This window comes from Chinchilla lanigera, unplaced genomic scaffold (assembly GCF_000276665.1).
Source record: "Chinchilla lanigera isolate Chin_1 unplaced genomic scaffold, ChiLan1.0 scaffold00028, whole genome shotgun sequence".
Taxonomy (NCBI): Eukaryota; Metazoa; Chordata; class Mammalia; order Rodentia; family Chinchillidae; genus Chinchilla; species Chinchilla lanigera.
The window spans coordinates 17376136-17399066 of record NW_004955429.1 but is presented as its reverse complement, the minus strand read 5'-3'; the positions used below and the strand labels follow the sequence as shown (position 1 = coordinate 17399066).

The 22931-nt window shown below is 47.7% G+C and overlaps 1 protein-coding gene and 1 long non-coding RNA gene across 2 annotated transcripts in view; both read right to left on the bottom strand.

The window, feature by feature from the left end:
- The window catches only part of Nr2c2 (nuclear receptor subfamily 2, group C, member 2), a 44631-nt gene extending 31754 nt beyond the window's left edge, over positions 1-12877 (bottom strand). The window contains exon 1 of the mRNA XM_005387074.2: positions 12857-12877. Coding sequence (XP_005387131.2) covers positions 12857-12871 — 15 coding nt within the window. The 5' untranslated portion in view covers positions 12872-12877. The remainder of the gene's footprint in view (positions 1-12856) is intronic.
- Positions 12878-20404: 7527 nt separating this feature from the next.
- On the bottom strand, positions 20405-22375 carry LOC102008756. The gene is made up of 2 exons (XR_001234496.1): positions 22288-22375; positions 20405-21795 (listed from the first exon to the last, which is right to left on the bottom strand). It is a non-coding gene; the product is annotated as an uncharacterized LOC102008756 (long non-coding RNA).
- Between the last annotated feature and the right edge of the window lie 556 nt (positions 22376-22931).

Genomic DNA, 22931 nt, shown 5'->3' with positions numbered 1-22931 from the left:
TTAACTGATAATTGGTTATTTAGAATTTTTATATCTTTTTGATTCAGCTTTGATAATTTGTATTTGTCTAGGAACCTATCCATTTCTTCTAAATTTTCCATCTTATTAGAATACAGGTTCTCAAAGTAGGTACTAATGATTTTCTGGATTTCCGCAGGATCTGTTGTGATTTCACCCTTTTCATTCCTATTGCGTGGATTTGGGTCTTGTCTTTTCTTCTTTTGATAAGATTGGCTAAGGGTTTGCCTATTTAATCTTTCAAAGAACCAACTCTTCAATTCATGGATTCTTTATATTGTTTTCTTAGCCTCAACTGCATTAATTTCTACTCTCATCTTTATAATTTCTTTCCTCATATGAGCTTGGGGTTTAATTCACTCTTCTTTTTCTAGAACCTTGAGCTTCAATATTAAGTTATTTATTTGAGCTCACTCTGTTTTTCTGATAGGGGAATTCACCACTATAAATTTTCCTTGTAGGACTGCTTTCATTGCATCCCATAAATTCTGTTATGTCATGTTGGTATTATCATTGAATTGTATAAACTGTCTAGTGCCTTCTCCTCCAACATAGGGTTTCACTGTGTAGTTTGGGGTGGCCTTATACTCACTTTGTAGTCCAGGCCCAGGTCTCAAACTTGCAGCAATCCTCCTGCCACAGCCTCATAAGGGCTGGGATTATAGGCATGTGCCACCATGCTCAGCCTTCTTCAATTTCATCTGTGACCTGTTTTTTTCAGGAAGGTGTTAATTTCCACGTGTTTATGTAGTTTTTGTGGTTTCTTTTGCCACTGATTTCCAATTTCATTGCACTGTGATCTGATGGTATACATGGGATAATTTCAATTCCTTTGCATTTACTTAAGCATATTCTATGAACTAATATATGATCTATTCTGCAGAAAGTCGTGTGTGTTGCTGAGAAGAATGTGTATTCTATTGCTGGACAGAATACTCTGTAGATATCTACTAAGTCCATCTGATCAAAGGTTTGGTTCAGCTCTGATATTTCTTTGTCTAGTTGATCTGTTTGTGTCAGTGGGGCATTAAGGTCCCCCATTACAATTGTATTAGTGCTTATTTGATTTTTCATATCCCTTAGTGTTTTTTATTTTTATTTTTATTTTTTGGTATCAGAAATCATCTCAGGACCTTGTGCTTGCTAGGCAAGTGCCTGTGCCACTGGGCTATATCCCCAGCCCCTAATGTTTGTTTGATATAGTTGGGTGTACTGGTATTTGGTGCATATATATTTATATTGTTATCTCTTTCTCTTGGATTTTTCCCTCAATAAATAGTGACCTTCTTTGTCTCTTCTGATCAGTCTTGGCTTGAAATCTACTCTGTCTGCAAATAGAATAGCTACCTCTGCTTTTTTTCTGGGTTCCTATAACATGGAGTATAGTTTTCCATTCTTTGACTTTAGTCTATGAATTTCTTTTTGAGTTAAATGTGTTTCTTGTTTGCAGCATATTGTTGTATCTTGTTTCTTGCTCCATTATGTCAATTTGTTTCCTTTGGTGAGTTGGAACCATTCATGTTGATAGTTATAACTGATATGTATTGACTTATCCTTGTTATTATTTTACTGTTGTTGGTTGCTTTTCTTTCTCTTTTAATTACTTGCCTTGCTTCATGGATTCATTCTATTGGGATTCTTGGAATTGTTGTCTTTTTCTAGATATCCTTCAGAACTTTTTTGAGTGGTGGTTTGGTGATCATAGATTTTTTTAGGTGTTCTTTATCATGGAAATATCTTTTTTTTCTCCACCAATTTTGAAAGGTAATTTTGTGGGATACATCAATCTGGGTTGGAGGTTGTTTTTTCTTAGAGATTCAAATACTTCACTGCAAGCTCTCCTTGACTTAAGGATTTGTGTTGAGAGAAGTCTGCTGTGATTCTGAGGGGTTTTCCTCTACAGGTGATTTATTTTCTCTAACAGGTTTTAATATTCTGTTCTTGAGTTGAACTTCTAGAAATCTTCACTAGTATATGGCTTGGTGTATTTTTTTTTTTGGTCCTGATCATAGCTAATTGGACTTTGATGTGCCTCATTTCAAATTCTTTTTGCATGCTTGGGAAGTTTTATGCTATTACTTCTGTAAACAGGGCTTTTTAAATGTCCTTTGTGCTATCTTCTGGTTTTTCATTAATTACAATTAATTTTGTTGGTTTTTTTGCATTGTCTAGCAGCTGTTGAAGTGATTTTTTGTGGTCCTTTGCTATTTCTAAGAAGTTTTTCATTTGACAATCACTATCTGTGATCTTGTCTTCTAGATCTGATATTCTGTCTTCACATTGATTGATTCTGCATCCACTGCTCCATTCCACTGGTGTGTTTCTCCCCGGAGGCTTCTAGAGTTGCCCACTTTCACTGGGTCTGTGTACATTCAATCTTCCTTTTTTATACTGTGAGCCAGGAATCTGGGAGAAAGTGCAGGTTGTCCCTTCCTTTTGCTGCATTGAGGTCTCTTCAATGTCTCTGTTGGCTCCAATTTTCTTTTTAGGTCCTTCCTGGGTTCCAGGGATCCACCTCTTTCCTTCTTTCCTTCCCCAAATTGTTACTTTTCAGGGTCTATATTCTAAATTTTGGAAAGGCTGACTTGTTGCTGTTTACCGCTCTGCCATCTTCCTTTTCTTTGTTTTGTTTTGGACACAGGTAGTACAGTTAGAAACAAAGGAACTAAGTGAGTCGCTCCCTTCCCTTTGTTTACTCCAAACACCTCACCACCCTCATGATTATCCATGCTTCCATAATCCTAAAATGGAAATTGTGCAAGCCACCACAATTCTCTCCTTTAACCAGAAACACAAGTGATTATAGGAAGTTGTGATGTCAGAGACAACAGATTATAGGAAGTGATTATAGGAAGTTGTGATGTCAGAGACAACAGATTATTGACCACAGTGAGAAACAGTGGGAAGCACCTGGAATCCGAGGTGTCTGACCCTATAAACACTGGAAGCCTGAGTTATTGAGCCTTCTTTTTTTTTTCCCTTTGTCCTTTTGCTTCTTTTTCCCCTTGGCCTTTCCGCCTGTTCCTGCTGCTACTGTCCCTCTAGCTACTTACCACATACTAGAGGTGCATGCTTGGCAATTCTTTGCTTGTCATACACAAAAACCTGGACTGATTTTGGCCCACTCCACTGTAACGTAGGGTCTCTCTATTTAGCCCAGGCTGGCCTTGGACTCACAGCCTCATCCTCTTAACTCTTGTTTACCCTTCTTTATGGTGGAGCAGTACTCTGAAGTGTGTAAGTACCACATTCATCTGCTGATGCACATATAGGCTGCTTCCAAGACTGTTGAGCTGTGCTGTTATAAACATGAGTATGCATCAGTGTAAACCCGTATTTAATGCTTCATCCATGTTAACACATGTAATTATTAAAGTTATTTTGTTAGCTCTCTGGTTTACTCAAAACCCTATTTTTTTCTATAAGCTCTGTTGTTCTTGGTGTGTAGAGGTTTTCTGGAAATGATTGCCTTGCTTTTCAAGAGCAGGAATCTTGTCAAGCCAGTCCTTCAGTACAGAGTTGGGTCTGACCACGCAGTATGGGTACAGCCCTCAAGGAAATTCCACTACAGGGAAGGTGAGTGTCCCAAGCTCAAAAGCAAGGAGCCCCCACATCCCAGCACAAGGGAAGAGAGGACTTAGCACAGTCAGCAGGCTCTGTATCAGCTCCAGGGTGAGTTATTCTGCTTATTGCAAATGGCTCTGCACAGGAAGAAAGCAAAGAACAGACCCCTGGCCACCGCTGATCCCAGCCTGGCCCACCTCTCCCTCACTCCATCAGCCTCTGCTACTTCTTGGGAGGTGCCAAGCCTGCTCCCCTGTCCCTGTGCAAGGTGCTCCCTAGCTCTGACCCCTGAACCACCCTCTGGCTCATTAGCTCTCTACTGAAAGGCACCTTCCAGACGTGCTCTCCCCAAATGTGAGTGACAGGAAGTCCTGCCATTTTCATTCTCTCCCTGGAAAGAACTCTTAGCTCTCTCGACACTTGGTTTATTGTCTGTCTGTGCCAGCTCTTTAAATTGTCCCCGAATGATAGGTGAATGGAATATTTCTGGGGCACTGTGAAGTCCCATCAGTGAACAATTTCAGTTGGCTTTGCAAGGACAGGTAATGCAGGTACCCCTAGTTACCCTTCCAGAGTGGCTGTGCTCGCTTCTATCCCCATCAGCCGCCATGTACTTCCTTTTCCCACTCCGCTAGTTTTTATGGGTTTGGTTTTTTGTTTGATGGAATGAGATGGAATCTCAGTGTACTTTTGGTTTCCACTGAAGGGCTGGTAAAATTCAGAAGGAAATCCTTCCAAGGCTTCCTTTTTTTTTGAAACAAGGTCTTGCTACATAGTTCAGGCTGGCCTTGAACACACAGTACTCCTCTGAGTGCTAGAATTACAGGTGTGCCCTGAGCTACCACACTGAGGCTCGCTTCTGTTGGTACACTTTTTACTATTGCTTTATTCTCATTGTTATTGATTTATTTAAGTTTTTAATATCCTCTTGGCTCAGTTTTCTTAAGTATAGAAATGTACCCATTTTCCAACTTGTTAGAACACAAGTTTCCAAAATAGTTGTTAGCAATCTTCTGGATTTTAGTGGTATCTTTTTTTTTTTTTTTTTTTTTTGGTCTTTTTTGATACAGGGTCTCATTATGCAGTTCAGGCTGGTCTTGAATTCACTTTGTAGTCCAGGCTGGCCTGCTTCAGCCTCCTGAGTGCTGGGATTACAGGCATGTACCACTACACCCAGCTCAGCGGTATCTGTTGTAATGTCCTTTTTTTCTCTAATGTTATTCATTTGGGCCTTCTTTGGTCTGCTTGGGCTAAGAGTTTATCAGTCTTATTTATCTTGATGCAGAACCAGCCCTGTCACTCACTGATCCTCGGCTGTTCTGAGTCTCTAGTTCACCTACTTGTACTCTGGTCTTACCTCTTCTTTCTTGTGCTGGGTTTGGGTTTGGTTTGTCTTTGTCTTTCCAGGACCTGGAGAGGCATCACTAGCTATTTGCTATCACTTTGCTTTCCCATGCAGGCAAAATTCTTGGCTGTAAATGTCCCTTTGAGAACAGCTGTCCTTGTGCCCCACAGGTTCTGCAGGCTGTGTTTTCACTGACCTTTGATTCTAGGGATTGTCATGTGTCCCTCTGGTTTTGGCAATGGCCCCACTGGCCCTTCACTATCTGTATGTGGTCCCTGGGGCTTCTCCCGTGGTTGATTTCTAGCTTCATCCCTCGTGAACTGAAAGGTTACCTGCAGTCACAGCATCTTCATGGGACAGGATGCAGGTTGAGGGAAGGACTGAGGGCAGTTTCACATGTGGGACAATGACTCTCCAACCTCCTTGCCACCCTACCCTGTGCCACAGCTGTGAGACAGAGGAGGATGAGGACCTGAGAGGCTGGCCGTAGTGAGACAGGAGATTAGGGTGAGGCAAAGCTGGCTGGGGAAATGAGTCTGTTAACTGCAAGATCCTGGACACAAGCACAGAACACTTCCCACAGCCCTTTGCAGGAACTTCTCTCAAGAACCTGAGCAGATTTTTGATAGAAAACTTTGACCTGACATCCCAGTGCCACCTCTCATGATCCAGATGTAGTTCTCATGGCTTCCTTAAGATTTGGACAGCGTAAAAGACACACTGTCACCACGGAGAGCTTGTTCTCATAACCAGATGCAGTGTGTACTTTTATCTTTGCTCTTTCCTGCTTTTCCTCTTTACTGGGCCCAAGCCTGCTCTGCAGCCAGTCCCCCACCCACTCTTCACTTCTACTTTCTTGAATAAACTTTGTCACTTGTTTTTGCTAGTTTTGTTCAGGTCTTCGTTTAAGACAACAAGAACCTGGAATCTAACTCCAGAGGGAGAGGCGAGCAACCCAAAACTTGGTAATGCTTCGTTGGTGAGCAGCTTTTGAGAAGCAGGCTACCCAGTCACAGTGGGGCTGTACCAGGGAAGACAGAAGATGGAAGAATTCTTGCTTGGAAAAACCAAGGGGCTCCAGAGAGGAAACCTGCAGACGCTGGTGTCCACACGGGGCGTGGTGCCACCCAACCCACCACTCACCACTGTCTCGAACTAAACCAGACCACGATGCAGCACAGAGCTTTGTTTTGCTTGGTCTTGTTTTCAGCTGTTCATTCTTAAGAATGAACTGACAGTAAAGATCATTAGCCATTTGGAAAAGAAGGGAACTATAGGGACAAAAAAGCAAAAAAACTCTGATAAAACAGAAGCTATGTAAGAAGCAGAAGAAAACTAAAATAGGTAAAAGCTGCAATTAGCCAGGCAGACTGGTACACACCTGTAATCCTATACTATGGAAGGCTGAGGCAGGAGGATTACAAATTCAAGCCTACCCTGGGAAATTTAGCAAGATTCTGACTCAAACTAAAAAATCAAAAGCACTATGGATGTAGCTCAGTGCAAAGGTTCAGAATTTAATCCCTCATAGAAGAAGAGGAGGAGGAAAAGGAGGAGAGGGGAGGAGGAGGAGGAGGAAAGCAAGAAGTACATAGAAGAGGAAGAAGACGGCAGCAGTGGCTTCAATTAACACCCTCATTAAGCTAAGGCACCCTCTTGCATCTAGAAAACAAAATACTGCTATGGAAGAGTTCCTAAAATTATAAATAACAGAAATGAAAATAAAGTTGAAAAACAAAACAATAATGATAACCACAGCAAAAGCTGAGTGTTTCACTGCTTGCCGCGGTGTGTTACTTGCTATGCACCGCGCCTCCCTTGCAGTAAGCGCGTAACTCTCACCACTGTTGCCGGGACCAGGGCGGTGAACAGCACCTTTGCCAGGCAGGGAAAGTGCCAGAGAGGAGGGGGTGACCTGCACTTGCCTTACAAAGTCCCCAAGATGGGCTTTAAATCAGGACGGCTCCACACAAGGACAGCAGACAGATGAAATGGAGAGGAAAGACGAGGGCCGGGCAGGGTGAAGCACAAGACCCAGCACTCATCATTCGGGTCCTGGAAAGAGATCAGAGCAGGGCTGGGAGAACAGAGAGGACCAGGGGGTGCGTTTCCATGGTGAAGGATCTTCGAGCACCTGGATCATCATGGAGAATTTCCGAGCAAGGGCAAAGAGGAAAGAGCTCAGCTGCTGGGCAGGCGAGAGGAAGGGAGGAGGCCACCTAGGAGGATCAACAACGACAGTGCTGGAGTCTGGCCCTTGGGTCCCTGTGCCAGAAGCCTGACTCCAGCCTGGGAACACAGCAAGATCCCAGCTTCAAGAGGGGGCAGGGAGAATGAGAAAAGAATGGTACGACCTTTGCAAAAGCAATACGCAAAGCTGGGGACAGGGAGCTGTGTGTGGTGGTGCACGCCTGTAATCCCAGCACTTGGGAGGCTGAGGTAGGAGAATCACTGTTAGTATGAGGTCAGCCTAGGCTACATAGTGAATTCAAAGCCAGTCTGGACTACAGAGTGAGACCCTGTCTCAGACCCCTTCAGAAAAAAAGCTGTGGACAACAAAAAGACACCTTTGGAACTGAACTCTATCCCTATACTATTGGTAATGTGTGGGTGTAAACAGAAGATATCTAAGCTCAGGAACCCAGACCCCTCTGCTTACCATTTCCCAGGAAGCCATGGAAGCATAGTGTACATCAAAAAGGAGCGGGAACACAGGGGCTTGGGGAAACAAAGGCTCCAAACACAAGAGCACCCCCAGGGACTACAGCGGGTTGAGGGCCCCAAAAAGAAAGGGACTTGGAAATTCCCCTGATGTGTTTATATGGAAAAGAGCACCTAGGGAGCTTCCACAGTGCACGTGACGGTGCCGTGATTATACAACGCAGGACCATGGCTTATGCTGAGGAGAGCTATCATCTCATGGGGAACAGAGGCAGGAGATGCAAGAGTTTAGGGCCCCGAGACACCAGGGCATCTTTTCCACAGGGGGAAGTCAGAAGGCAAGGCCTACCAAAAATAGAAGTGGGGCGGCCTGCCAGGGTTCATAGAAATGAAAAGGGCTCTCACTATCTCAGACTATGACTGCCAACCCCCTGGGTAACCCAGATGAAAGGGGCAGATGCCTAGAAACACACTGCCTGTCAAACTCAAACACATGGTGTCTGGATGCGAGGGTGTCCCTGGAGGGCTCCATCAAACCCTGAAGGAAGAATTACTGCCCGTCCTTCTCGTGCCCCTCTAAGGAACTGAAGAGGAGCAAGCACTCCTAAACTCTGTGAGGTCGGATGGCCGATGCCAAAGACAGCAGAAGAAAAGGGAACCGCAGACCACATAGTGGGCTCAAATAGGACTCAGCAGTGCAGCGTAGGGACACATATCGCACAGCAGCAGTTTGTCCCACAGGCCAAGGAGCCCACATGTGAGTCCTCTAGGAAAACGGTCATTTGCTCAAAAAAAAAACCAAAAACACCACAAGGATACTGTCTAAACCTGACAAATGGAGACATAGCAGGGTACGGTATATTGGGAAGCAAGGAGCCAAGGTCAGAAGAGCCAAATTCAGGGTGGACCGTGGCCATGTAGGAAGGGTGGCCGTGTGAGCTGCTGCTTTCTGCTTCCCGCCTACCATGGTGGCAGCCAGCTTCTCCACCCTGTCTGGGCACCCGTGGACAGGAAGAGGAACACTTTTGTGTCCAGTCTGCAAGAGGCCACATTCCATCAGAATGGTCTGGGGTCCCAGGACACGGGATGACATGGGGGTCTGCCTTCTCTCCCTGGAGGGCCATCTTTACCAGTCCTCAGTTTTGTTTGCTTACTTAGTTTGGCTTTTTTAGAAGGAGTCTGGTCAAGTAGCCCAGGCTGCCCTTGAATTCATTATGTAGCTCAGGCTGGCCTGTGATCCTCCTGCCTTAGCCTCTTCAGTGCTAGAGTTATACGTGTGGCCACCATTCCCCGTGTTATGCTTTTGAACAGCTCCTTAGTATAAATTTCCTCTTATACTAAGCCCTGATGGTAAAAGGAGAAACAGGTGGTAAGATGCTGGCTTTCGCAGCCATGGAAAACCTTTCTGTTTACAGCACCTGACGGCTGAAAGCCCTGCACTGCATATAGCCCAAGGGCCAGAAAAAAGCCAAGCACCGATCCCCAAGCCACATCGCTTCCGGTGCAGGGACATATGCACCTTACAACATAGGGTTGCATGTAGACCACAGGACCCAGCAAGCACCTCAGTTTCTCCCAGCTCAAAATGTCTCACTCGATGGGAAAGGGCCACGTCTTCATTTAGCCAACAATGAAGAAACATCATGTGTATGCTTACATGTGTGCACACGGCTGCTTTAAGTTCCCAGCTACAGAGGGAAATCGTAAATGCTTAAAAGATACTGAAGCCCCTTTAGAAAAATTTGTCACTTTCATATACAAAAAGCAAAGTTAAGGCCCCTGTTCCACAGGATCCAAGCTCTCAGGGTCTCAGTTACCATCCTTATCTGACAGAAATTCCTTTTGTAAAAAACTACCCATAAATCTGTTTAATCAGCTTTCCTAGTCCTCTCCCAGGTGGTGACACCCAGGTCAGATTCTCTCCAGCGACACTGAGGGTTCTGGTTTCTTCACATCCTCCTAATACTGATTATCTGCTGTCTAAAGTCTAACCAACCTAGTGGATAGGAGACAGTACCCCATTGTGACCTGGAGTGAAAATTCATAAAACAGACAAAAGAAAAACAACAGGAAAAAAACCTACAAACTGCCAGGCGTGGTGGCACATGCCTGTAATCCCAGCACTCAGAAGGCTGAGGCAGGAGCAGCACTGAGAGCTCAGGCCAGCCTGCACTATACAGCGAGACCCTGCCTCAAAAAAGAAAAAGAAAAAGAAAAAGAAAAAGAAAAAGAAAAAGAAAAAGAAAAAAAGCTATAAACCAAAATCTTTGGTTCTTTGAGAAGACCAACAAATTGAAAATGAATGTAGCTAGATTGATGGTGGGGGAGGGGGCTGGCTGTATTTCAAATGAAAGAAATTACTACTAACCTTCAGAAATGAAAAAGAGTAGGACAAGAATTTAAATTCAAGCAATCTGGCCCCAGTACATTATAGAGCCTCTGAATAACAGCATAATAAACTTGAGCACATGACAGGTCATAGAGGCGTTACTCTCTACCATCCATCTCCCACAGTTCAGCATGGCCATGTCCATACAGAACATGGCCACCTGGGGACTCCAGAGAAAATCATGAACATGACCATCAGTGTTGCTGTGTGCCACTCAGGGAGCAAAGGCAAGACATCATGGGGCTGCTGCACACCTGCAATCCCAGCCCCTCGAGCGGCTGAGGCAGACGTCTTGAGCACAGGGGTTCAAGGCTAGTGGGACAACACAACAAAACCTCATGTCAAAACAAAACAAAACAAAATGCATAATTAAACAACAACCCTCTCAAACAAAGTGGATGTTCTTTTTAAAAGCATGACACTTATTAAAGCTCTTTACACATGATTGCATTTTCTTCCTAAACCAACCCTATGAGACAGACTGACATCACCATCATCACCATCATCACCACCACCACCACCACCACCATCACCACCATCAGCATCATCATCATACCAAGGATGGAGCCCAGAGCCTCCCACATGCCGAGTGGTCTACTGACCACCGAGCCATGTCCTCAGACCCAGGGGTGTGAGTATTCCTGCTCCTGCGCACACGCTGCTCACTGAAGGATGCTAGGGTCTGGGTCTGGATCTGGCCCCAGCCTGCCGACGTCACCACTCACCCCTCTCATGTGTCCATCGTGCACTTCACCCTGTTGGCAGGAAGCTCCTGGAGAGCAGAGGCCTCCTGTGACCCCAGTGTACCTGCCCTGGTCCAGGGAGCAGAAGCACAGGTTTCTTTGTGGTTTGCTGACCGAATATAAAAGGATTCCAACTGATTGCTAATAACCGTCTAGTCTGGATGGTTTTAACACTCCACTACTGCTGAGCACCAAGGGGGTAGACTATAGGCTCTTATTCACTGTCCTAGTTACTGTTCTCATTGTTGAGACAAAATATCCAACATTCAAAGTTAAATGAAGCAAAGTTTATTTAGCTCACAGTTTGCAGAGGTTTCAGTCCATAGGTGCCTGGCTCCACGGCAGGGTGGCATGACGGTTATCATAGAGAAACAGTCCATGGCAGGGCAAGCAGGAGGCAGCAAGTAGCAACAAGCAACAACCAAGATTCTTTCTGTCCCTTTATATTGTATCCAGGGTGAGGCATCCTTAATCCTACCCAGAACTATGCCAAACCAATCAATAAACTAATTTAGTTTTCACATACCTTTAATCCAAGCATCGTACACTCTAGATCCTACCACCTCTGACAAATCCCTACCTATGCCTGCTTTAGGAGTACATCTAGACACAAGCCATAACATTCACTTAGCTAATTTAATACATACAGCTATCCCAGGAGGTTTAAAGTTACAGTATTAAGCTTAAAGTTTCAAAGAACACACATTTATCCCTGAAAATAACTGCAAGGAAATCTAGGAGATACTTGAAACAGGGAGATTACTTTTGTACATAAAGTTAAGATAGTCTTTATTATTCTGAGCTTCCCCAAATATATACTTTTGTGTGCTATGGGAAACCACACTTGCACTAAATTATATAAGAAATTCTCCTGTCTGAAGAAAACTTATAATGTATTTAGCAACAGGTGAATACAAGCATTTTAAAAAGCATTTTAACCTGAATACTTTTACTGTTTTGATAGCTGTTTAAGAAATGTAATATTAAAAATTCATGAAATCTATCTCCTCTCATCTTTGGTTAGTATGAGTAACATTTACTATTGTTTTAATGCTAAAAGTGGATCTAAAACCTGAAAAATCAGGTCACTGTTGTTATTGGCTTCATCTGGCAAGTGTGTACCCAGTGTTTGTTCAAAAGTCCTTTCTTTGAACATCTGTTCCTTGGTAAATTGGTGTTTGCCTTGGAAACATGACTCAGAAGTGCCAGTCTAGGTCCTGCTACTGAGTGCCAGCGGCAGTGTGGGCCGAGGTTGACTGAAAGCACTTTGCAAAGGTGAAGACCTGGGTCAAAACCTCAGTTCTGCCAGTGTGCTCTGGCCTTGGCCTTCTCACCCAGGAAATAGGAACAGTCCCAGTGCCAGCTTCCACAGGGTAACGTGAGGGTGACAGACTTGCCTCGGGTCTGACTAGAAAGACTCGCGTGTGCACGCATCGTGGGACCAAAGGATTGGAGGACCGGCCCCTGAGCCCTCCTTCCAACTTCACTGTCCACAAGGCTAGTTCAGCCTCCGCCCCCTTCACAAGTTTCTGCCTTGGGCTGCTACCACCTGGGCCCGAAGACAAAGGCTTGTCCCTCAAGGCTGGCTCCAAGGTCACCTACCTGGCTCGGGGTCCTACTTCCCCACAAGCATATCTGTTCTTTACCCCTGGTGTCTCAGCACCAGGAAGGCGGCAGATGGCCAAGGACAGCTGACTACATAGTGCTCGCAATGCCCTGACTATGCAAGAAACCCAGATGGAGGTGAATTAAAAATGGACCCACAGTAAGAACCAGGTCCTGCAGCCTGTGCGATGATGTAACATTCCAAGTCACCCTATTGTATGCAGCCACCCTGCTCTCATCAATAAACACGCCTCCCATTTTGGTGCTGACTCTTCTGTAGCCTCCTGCTCCGGTACTGGGCCCCACGCAGGCCTCCAGCCTCCAGCCTCCTGGAGCAGATGAAACGCCAGAGCTAGCACACTGCTGTCTCCTTCCACCAGCACGGTGCCAGCTCGCCACTCACCCACTCCATGCTGAATCAGCCCCTCCACATGGGTGGCCACAGAGACGCAAGACCATCAGAGGACCTGGCCAGAAGGAGGCGGTGACATCCATCAGGTGGGAAGAGGCCAGGTGGAAAATATCACTCACCAGAACCCGCCCCATGGACTGCCGCGGATGATGAAGCCTGTGTGGGCCAAGCTATCTGGACAAGCTGCGCTGGCTTCTTCCATGACCAGCGCCAGAATGAATCTGTAGGAACATCGCAATTTGGAAGCAAAAACTCCCTGGATCGGGCAGTTTCGTTTTCTGGTCTCAGAGAGGTGGGACGACACACAGCTCTCTGGAAAGCTCCCTGCCACTGTACACTGTCGGAGGCGGCCACCTGAGCAGGTGTGAAGGTGACTGTGCGGCAGGCACTAGATTGCTATCAGCGACACACTCCTGTTACCTGCGGCAATGTGAGAAGCACGGCCCTGCCCGCATTCACACACCTTACCCTCACGGTGAAGGTAAACACGGTCACCATGCAGAAAGACATCTCATGCGAATGTGCTGACAAGTGCATCACCCCCAGCCAGGCATGGTGGCACATGACTGTCATTGAAGCACTCTGGGAGGCTGAGGTAGGAAGATCACAATTTGGGGCCCAGGATGTGAGGGTGACCTGGCTGCGACTGTCACCCCAGCGATCGCCAGAGTTGATTCAGCTGATCCAGCTGGCTAGTCAGTGTCCCCTTCCTCCCTCAACGTCCCATGTGCGACACTCCCGAAGCTGTGCACTTTGTTGACGAGGACGACCACCCCTGATAAGAGCGGGCTTCCTCAGTCAGGAGTACATGAGTAGCTGCATTTCTGGCTAGAACCTCCAAACATGCTCTCACAAATTTCAGCTCTGCCTGAGCAACTCAGCAAGCCCCAATCTCAGAAATAAAATTTAAAAAAGCGCTGAGGATGTAGCTCAGTATGAAGTCCCTGGGTTGGCGCCCCAGTACTGAAAACAAAATAACATTAATTTATATTTTAAATCCTCAACAATTTGAAAACCAGAGAATTCAGCTTTCTACAAGAAAAAACAAACGATGCATTTTTAAGGCTGAGGAAGATCCCATAAAGATGGGGGTCAGAACCACCCAAGTTCAGGCACTGCCAGTGTCCTGCCCCAAGGCAGCTCCGGAGCAGCCCTGAGCTCGTCTGGTAAGCTGCCGCCAGCTGCAGGACCAGCGCATCCACGGGGGACCAAGGTGGGGCAACTCAGGTACAGCACACCTCCAGGATCTGACAGAGCCAGCGAGCAGCCCCAGGCACGTGCAGCACACTTGGTGTACACACAGGCAGCTGCTGCAGGCCAGTGACGTCCTGCACGAAAGTGTGCACTACAGTTCCAGCTGAAGCTGACGCCTCATTTCTCGGGAGTGCCGAAGCTCTGGTAGCTTCCCGTGGCAACCCCCCACAACTGGGGAGCCACTGTGGCTGTCATCTCCTCAGATTACTGTGCCATCAAAGTGAGCAGAGAGGAATCGGGGGTGCAGGACCAACCAACCCACAATAATGGGGACCTGCCTTCAAGGAGCCTGGACCTAGAAGAGGCCGAGCCAATCACTCCAGAGGTGCACAGCACAACTCACTGTCATGTAACTCCATCAGGCCCGACCCATGGAGCTGGTTCTGGGGATTCTCTTCACTCTAGGGTTTTCCTTCTGTTTCTGTTTTGGTGCTGTGTGTTTTGGTGTTTTAAACGCAGAGCCTTCCACACACTAAGAACACATCCTACCACTGAGACACTCCACCAGTCTATTTATTTCTTCAATACATAGTCACAACATTTACTGACTGATTGATCGTCTTCTTGAGACAGAGTCTCACTATGCAGTTCAGGCTGGCCTTGAGCTCACTTTGTAGCCGAGGCTGGTCTCGAAGTTGCAACGATCCTCCTGCCTCAGCCTCCAGAGTGTTGCAATTACAGGCATGTGCCACCATGCCTGCCTCTGATTTTTGTTTTAAATCAAAAACAAAACACAGAAAAACACCTTGGCCTCTTCCTCTTACTATAGTTTGGTTTCTCCTAATAGAAAAAGAAAGAAAAAGTAGCACTTCAAATGGACCAGAAAAGCCAACACAGTTAACTGTGTATGAAAAGTTTTGTTCTCATCTTCCTTGAAACCAAAAACGAAAATACAGCTCTCTAAGAGATCAGGTGGATATCAATAGGTATTATACCCCAAGAGCTAAAATCCAAACATGGACCCAGGCTAACTGCACGTTTCAGATGGTACCGGTGCTTCTGCTACTGAAGTCTGATGTAATATGTCAATTTTAATATTACAGAAATTATATCACGGTTATACTGAGTAACATAGGAATAACTGCACCTGGAAAGGCATCTTTCTTTCCACTGGGTTTCCCTTCAAGGAGTAGCTTGATTCTTCAAATTCTGAGTTGAAGTAGATTTTACAGATGAATGCTTCCCCGCCTGGTGGGGCAGGAGCTTAGGTAGCTCACTGTAATGATTGGCTTTAAACCTGCTGAGCCCTCCCCTCAGACGGGGCCTTGGGCCTGCCCCCATCCTAAGGGCCAGTGACTTAGACATCAGGTCACAGGGAGCAGTGCTAGTCTGCACAGAGCAGGAGCACTGTTCTGGACACGATGCTGCCGATTTTATGTTATGAATCTCCCATTCTCTGGCTCATTTGTCTACTTTCTTTCAAGGTGCCTTTTGATGAAAAAAAAAGATGATAATGAAGCTGAATTTATGGATGTTTTCTTTTAGGGAAATTCTGTTCTATCCTATAAATATATTTTCTTCTAACTGTTCAGAGTCCTGCCCCCCATGGAAGCCCTCGCCCTGCTGCACTTAGCCTGCCGTCCCTTCTTCCACTTGATGAGGAAGGCTCTAGCTGTCCTCTGCCATGTGCCACCACCTCTTTTCCTCACTGACCCACAGCGTCATCCGTGCAGCAGTCAGGTCGCCCCATCTGTGTGGACACAGTTTTTGACGCTGTCCCACTCCTGTCCTTTGTACCTTGTGTTTGTCATCGCTATTTTTTTTGTTTGCATTTTGGAAAAGGTCTCACTATGTAATCCAGGTTGGCCCTGAACTCACAGTGATCTTCCTGCCTCGGGCTCCCAAGTGCTGGGATGACAGGTGTGCGCCACCATGCCCAGCTTGTGACCATGTGTGTCATTAGAGAGCTCTATGCTAAGTCCTGGCACCTCTTCCTGGACCATTTCCAATGCCTTTCCTTACATACCGAGACTGAATGACCCTTTTCGGTGCATGCTGGGGCTACCACAATTCTCGAAGTCAATGCTGATGAGCGCCAGGTGTTGTCATTAACAGCTCTGGAAACTGCTGAAAAATGAGCAAGGGAAAATGGGCACCTTCTGGAAACGCAGGCAGGGAAGGCGAGAGTGAGAGCAGCTCAGAGAACCTCCGTATTGCAAGCTCATGTGTGGCACAGGTTCAGGTCCAGTCACAGCAGACTATGAGGTGGCTTCAGAAACCACCTTCCCCTGGATGACTCTGGAAACCATCACAAGCCGTACCCTAACCTCAATGGAATACAAAGAGACAGAGGCTGCTTCTTCCAGTACATAACACAGGAAGTGAGACAGCCCCTCCAGAGGGCAGGTGGGTTTAACCCAGAACAAGAGTGCCTGGGGGCTGAGCCTGTCCTCCGCTGTGTGGTGCTACAGACAAGGACCTGACACAAGGCCAGAGGGCTAGGAAGAGCTGCTCCCTAAGAACAGGGAGCTGTAGGTGCAGTAGGCTGTGTCCACACACAATGTGGAAAACTATATTCACCAGCACAATATCATTTTGATGTTACAAACTACAGAAATAAAGTGCTTGGTTTTGTTTTGACTATGTAGTCCAGGCTGGCCTTGATGTAGCTCAGGTTGGGCTTAAATTCCAGGTCCTCCTGAGTGCTAGGATTACAGGATGCACCATCTAATCCAGCTTCAGAAATAGAGATTTAAAAGACAACCTTTGGGGCTGGGAATATAGCTCAGTGGCACAAGTGCCTGCCTGGCAAGTGCAAAGTCCTGAGTTCGATTTCCAGTACCAAAAAAAAAAGGCAACCTTTGCCAGGAGTAGTGGTGCATGCCTATAATCTCAGTACTGTACTCAGAATGCTGAGGGAGGAGGATTGCCTCAAGCTCAAGGCCAGCCTGGGCTACATAGTGAGACACTGTCCTCCCCCACAAAAAAACAAGTACGCTGTGGTCTGAGGCTGAGGCCCTGAACTGACCTCCCTGGTAACAAAGTGACTGGGAGGGCTATGCTGGTGACATGGGCAACGAATGACAGCAACTGCTGGTTAACCTGATGGCGCTGCTTTTACTTTCTTAAAAATCTCTGAAAGCAGCAGCTTAGTCAGTGAAGTGCATGTGATTAAGAACAGCGCCTCTAGGGGCTGGGGATTTAGCTCAGCGGCAAAGCGCCTGCCTGGCAAGCGCAAGGTCTTGAGTTCGGTTCCTGGTACCGGAGAAAAACCAAAAAAAAAAAAAAAAAAAAAAAAGAACAGCGCCTCACTACACCCTATGGCCAGATGAGATTTAACTGTGTGTGTGTGCGTACACACACGCACACACGTTATATGGCTGCCAATTTATTAAACAGCATAGCCGTGCCCAACAAAAGCCCTGAATTAGGTCTCATAGACTTAAAAATAAGTTACTGAATAGAGAACATCTCGGTGTGTGGAAGGCATTCAGGATAAGGGGTTTATGCTGTCATGGTGAGAAGTTCTCGTATATTCAAGGGAAGATAAACACTAGAGAACCCAGACACCTGGGAGAGAAAGAAATTTGAGAAATACACAGCCCAGCCTCAATTCTCAGCTCAAAACTTGACATCAGGACGTGGAATCAACCGTAGGTCCACTGCAAATGTCCATCCGCAGGAACGAGGCCCTGGGATAGATGCTCCAAGGTCAAGGTCAGGTGACATGGGGCTCAGACGCAGGTTCCAAAGCCCCTGGGTCTTGAGCCAGAACCTTGGTTCTCCCACATACAGAGCCACGGGGTGGCAGTGGCAGGGCTGCACACAGGTGTCCAGGTCCACGCTCCCAGGACACACTCCCTGCCGGCCACTACAGGACCCTGTGGGTGACTTCCCACCCTCCTCAACCCGCATGTGATGGTGAGGTGGATTCTTCTCTTCTGCTAGTGCGCGTTGGGTGGATGGGTGAGACAGCTGGTGAGGTTCCTGGCCCTGTGATGTGCTTGCTATTAAACTCAGCACAGCTGCCAGTAGGGCACACACGTTGAATCCATGCAGACAGAGAAAGAGATGCATGAGTCATCAGCTGTTCAAGGCCACTCAGCTAGAAAGGATAGGGCTGGCATTCCACCCCAAACCTCTCAACTCACAGACAGAAACTTCTGACCCAGGTGCACCATGGTAAGGTGAGAGTTTATTAAGAAATCAGGCACTTCTTTTAAAACTTTATGTACACAGTAACCATACTGAGCTACAGTATGCAAATACCAAAGTGCACAAACTAGAGTGTGATGCGTGTTCACCAGAAGACTCTGTAATGGCTCCCGAATAGGAAGGAGTGGGTGGAAGCGCTGATCGCTCCCTCTCTCCGCGTCTCTCATATGGGTGGGTGTGGCTTTCCCGCAGCTATCAGTAACACCACTTTCTGCGTGTTACTCTATGAAGGCCAGGAATCACCGCCTGTTCTCGTTACCGGGTACTGCACCACTTGTCTGCACCCTGGTGCACCCCTTGACAGCCGAGGGACATTGTGTTTAATGCCAGCTCGCTCAGTGCATTGTGAGCACACCTGACCACCCTGAGGTGCGCTGCTACCTCTCCTGGGTTTGGAGAGCTCCTTTCCGCTTTCAGCTGTTTGGTGCTGGGGACTGAACCCCAGGCTTTGCACATATAAAGCACACGCTCTACCGTCTTGTGCTTCTTCAGAAAATAAACATGCAGCACAAATTTACATTTTATTTCTTAAAAATCTTGGGCTAAAGAAGTCAACAAACATATTCTGATCATCACCCTTCTCTGCTGAGGACCGACATACACTTTTGGACATGTGCTTTTAGTTTTGGCAAAACGAGGAAACATTTTCAATAAGCCCAAGGAATTCATTAGCCCAAGAAAAAGATGTGCTACCACTGAGGCAGTGGGGGGAAACAAGGGAGGGGCAAATAGCAGTTCTGAAACATCCTACGGATAATGCACGCTCAGAGCACCGCCCCATACCTGCAGGCTGCATCACTCCGCAGGGCCACCTGGGCTCAGGGGCACAGCCGTCTATCTGCCCGCCTGGTAGGAGCACAGCGGGCACTGAGGCGGGTGGGGGGCACGCATGAGCAGCCGGGCAGGAAACCTTTCATTTCCTAATGGTTTTTATTACTACGAGAGCAATGAAGGCAAGGAGCGGGCTCCTCCAGTTTGTGCTCGGCCACCTCCTCTCCAGGACCTGCCTCCACCTGGAATCTCGAAACGAACTCCTCTCTGTCCACACGACACCTCAGGAGTAGGAGGCAGGGTTTTGGATCAAAGGACTTTAGGTCTCCTCTTACCTGGGAAAGGAACTTATTGCCCCTAAAAGCCACGCTTTGCCCCTGGGGAGGACCCGCATCAGCAGAGACCACTGGAGTCTGGGACATATCAGAAGGGACAGTTAAGGTTGGAACCAATCTGTCCCTTCCTGTCCCTAACAGCTCGCCCCCCACCCCATGCCATCTCCCAGGATCTGAAGCTGCTTTTGCTGTCCCTGTAAAGAATGCCCACGCCACGCCCCCCTCCTTGTGTCACTGAGCTGCGCTCCCGGAGCCACTACTCTTGGGCAGCCCTGCGGCTTAAGACTCCAACACTCAGTGCACCTGCAGAGAGGACAGGCTGCCTGGGGTGACTGTAGATGACAGGTGACAGGGCAAGGGGAGGAAACAGTAAAGGGTCTCAGCCTCGAGGGAAGCTGGATCACCAATGAATAGAAAAAATGTGTGTCTCACACTCAGATGACGGCCCTCTAAGTGCCCACTGGGTCAAAGGTGATGACCACGCATGAGGGAAAGTGGGTAATTTAAACAAAAGCCAGGAGCACTATAGGCTGACAGGGGAATTATACATGACAGGTGCAGCTAGGCGACATTGGGCCTCGTCACTGATGTCCTGTGTGGTGCCATTTGGTAAGGTGACATGTGTGCTCCCTCTAGGGGCGCTCTGCACCCAAAGAAGCCCATGCACGTGCTCAAACACATGTCCCAAGGAGGCCTGATGTGCAGAGACATTCAGGCAGCAGCACTACACATACTCACTGCCCTGGTCTTTCGAGTGGGTCCTACCCCAGCCCCAGTCACAGCAGGAATCTCCCCTCCCCAGGTCACACGGAGTGACTCAAGTTTCCGTGTCTTCTGCATGCCGCACTCGACCCCTTGAAGACAAGCATGAAAATCTGCCCAGCAAGAGCCTGTAGTCTAGAGTTACTGGGGAGGCTGAGGCAGGAGAATCCTCAGAGCCCAGGAGTTCAAGACCAGTCTGGGTGACATAGAAAGACCTTGTCTCAAGGGTCCTCTCTTGGAGCTGGGGATTTAGCTCAGTGGCACAGCACCTGCCTGGCAAACGCAAGGTTGTGAGTTCGATTCCTGGTACCGGAAAAAGAAAATCAAGGGTCCTCTCTTTACACAGGCATATTCACAACAACAAAATCTCAAGGTCACAAAACACAATGATTGAAAGCAATAAACATGCAATTTAATGGTATAAGTCAATATACAGTTTTTTCATTAAACTACCAGTTTTTTGGTTCCCCTAATTAGTTCAAGGAATCAAGTGTTGAACAAATGACACCAGTGAACAGGAGAGAAAAAAAACACTCAAAATAGAATAAAGACTTAAATAAAACTCTGACTGTTGCTGTCTTTTAAAATACCACAAACCATTTTATTTAAACATCTGTATAATGTAAAATAAGACAATACAAATCCTGTATTTACCAGATTTTCCAGTGGAAGCTTGACATACATATATACTTTGCAAAATTTGTTTTTAATTCTAGTAAAGCAATTAAAAGGTGATTTTCAATAATCCCACTGCATGAATCAATTATTTTTGGCAAGATAAGAATTTGCTATTAATGGCTACAGAGACTTTCAGCTCTGGCTCTCTGCTACCCCACAACAGCTTCTTCCTGTTCTCTGATTCCCTGTGACAGGAGGAATGAAGATGAGAATTTTTTATTTCTAGAAAATCATGTTAGCCTTGTGCTTTGTTTCTCCAGATACACTAAAACACGTGATGATATTTGGGCTATTTATTTTTGCACATGCCAACCTATTAACTTTTGTGGAGTTAAATCTGTAATTCAGTTAATAAATTACCTTTTCTTGCCTTAAAAAAATAAATCAGCATATAAGTAGGAAAAAAAAGGATGCAAATGGATGCCCTGCCGGACCTGAACTTGTACCGTAGAAAGACCCAGAGAACGGGCATCGACTGTTACCGGTGACATCACCTACTGTCAGTAGATGGTGCCAGGCACTCTGCGGAGCACTGCACACACAGGATGGGAAAAATTATCCCTGCCTGATCAGTCCCACACAGGACGAGTGGCTGCTCAGTGAGCCGGAGGTTGCAGAGTGCAGTGGCACACCACTGACCAAGACCTCCCTCCAATTCCCACTGGCAGTGGAGATGAGGGAGGCCTCCGCGGAAGGGAGGCAGGATGCGCAAGACAAGCAGGGAGCAAACAGCAGCTCTTCTAGGTGAGGCCCGGCAGGGGACAGCCCGGGTGAGAGGCGTGCCACACTGGCAAGGACACTGATGTGGGCCAGCAGTAGGACAACCACGGCAACCTTGGGGATGGTTTCAGTGGCGGGCAGGAAAGGGCCTCTGCTGACTCCTGGTCCTGATGGTGCACGGATGCCACACTTGCATGAGCGTCCAGCAAGCCGCGAGTGCTCATACAAAGCACCGCATATACAATTCACTCCACGTGTTTTTTCTCCTTTTGAGACAGGGTCTCGTGCCACCCAGGCTGTCCTCCGACTCGTGCTCCTCCCACCTCCGTCTCCGAAGCAGTACTGTTTCCTAAATACTTTTGGACCGGTTGTCAAGTGAGTAGCTGAAAACAGAAGGGTCAAATCCCAGTGTTTCAAGGCACTGCCTAAAAATCCCATCATTCCTATTCCTGAAGGAGCGGGTGACCAGCAGAGATGCGCTTCATGACCCCAACCCCAGGTTTTGCTGGGTATTTTCTCTGTATGAGGTGCTTCTACTTAGACTTACTTGAGCCTCCGTTCTAGGAACTGTCCAGGTGAGGACACCGAGGCTCTGAAACAGTGTAGCCTACCCAAAACCACACTAAGCGATGCTCAGCATTAACCACAGCAGTGCGAGCACTGCCAGTCATTTCCCTTGTTCACATACAGGCAAGCATGTGCACGCGAGTGTGCATGTATATGCAAGCCTGTGTGTGCCCGCATGTATGTGCGTAACTGCAGGCACGCATTTATATACGTATATGCACACACATGCGTGTGTCTGCGTATATGCACATGTGTGGATGTACGCGCGTGCGTGTCTATACCACAGACAGAGACTCAACCCCACCTACGCGTTTGGGTATCTGGGCAGCAAGGTCTGGTCCCGCAAAGTGACTCCGGGGCCCGTCACGGACAGCTATGTTTCCTCGCCTCTCCGCTTTCTTTCTACCGAACTGGGGCGCTGCTCCAGTCATCTGGGCCGGAGGACAGCGGGGAAAGCCGGACGCGTCCCTTCCCTCCCAGGCATGGACCTTCCTCCCGGCCTCCGCGCCTTGGCCCAGCCCACTCGCATGACGCACACACGCACGCTCGTTCGGGACGCGACAGCCGGCGCCGCCCCTCGGGTCCTCCCTCTCTGCCCCTGCCCTCCACTGCCGCCAGCCCCCGCGCCCGCCATCCCGGTTCTCCTCGGTCCTCCGGGCCCTCCCGGACACCGAGCCCGTGAGCCCCGCCCCCTTCGCCAGAGCCAATCAGCAGAGCCCGGAAGGCGGCACTGCGGGACCGGCCCTCCTCCCTGGGCCCCCATTGGCCAGCTCGGTTGTCGCTCAGAAGGTCACGGCCCGCGCCCGCCATCCCCCTCCCCTCCTCCCTCCCTTCAGGAAAGGCGGCGGCGGGGCGCAGCGGGCGCGGGCCACGATCAGGGCCGAGAGTGCGGTGGGCAGTGAGGGCGCGCGGGCCGAGCTGGCCGAGTGAGCCGCGACGGGCAGGGCGGAGA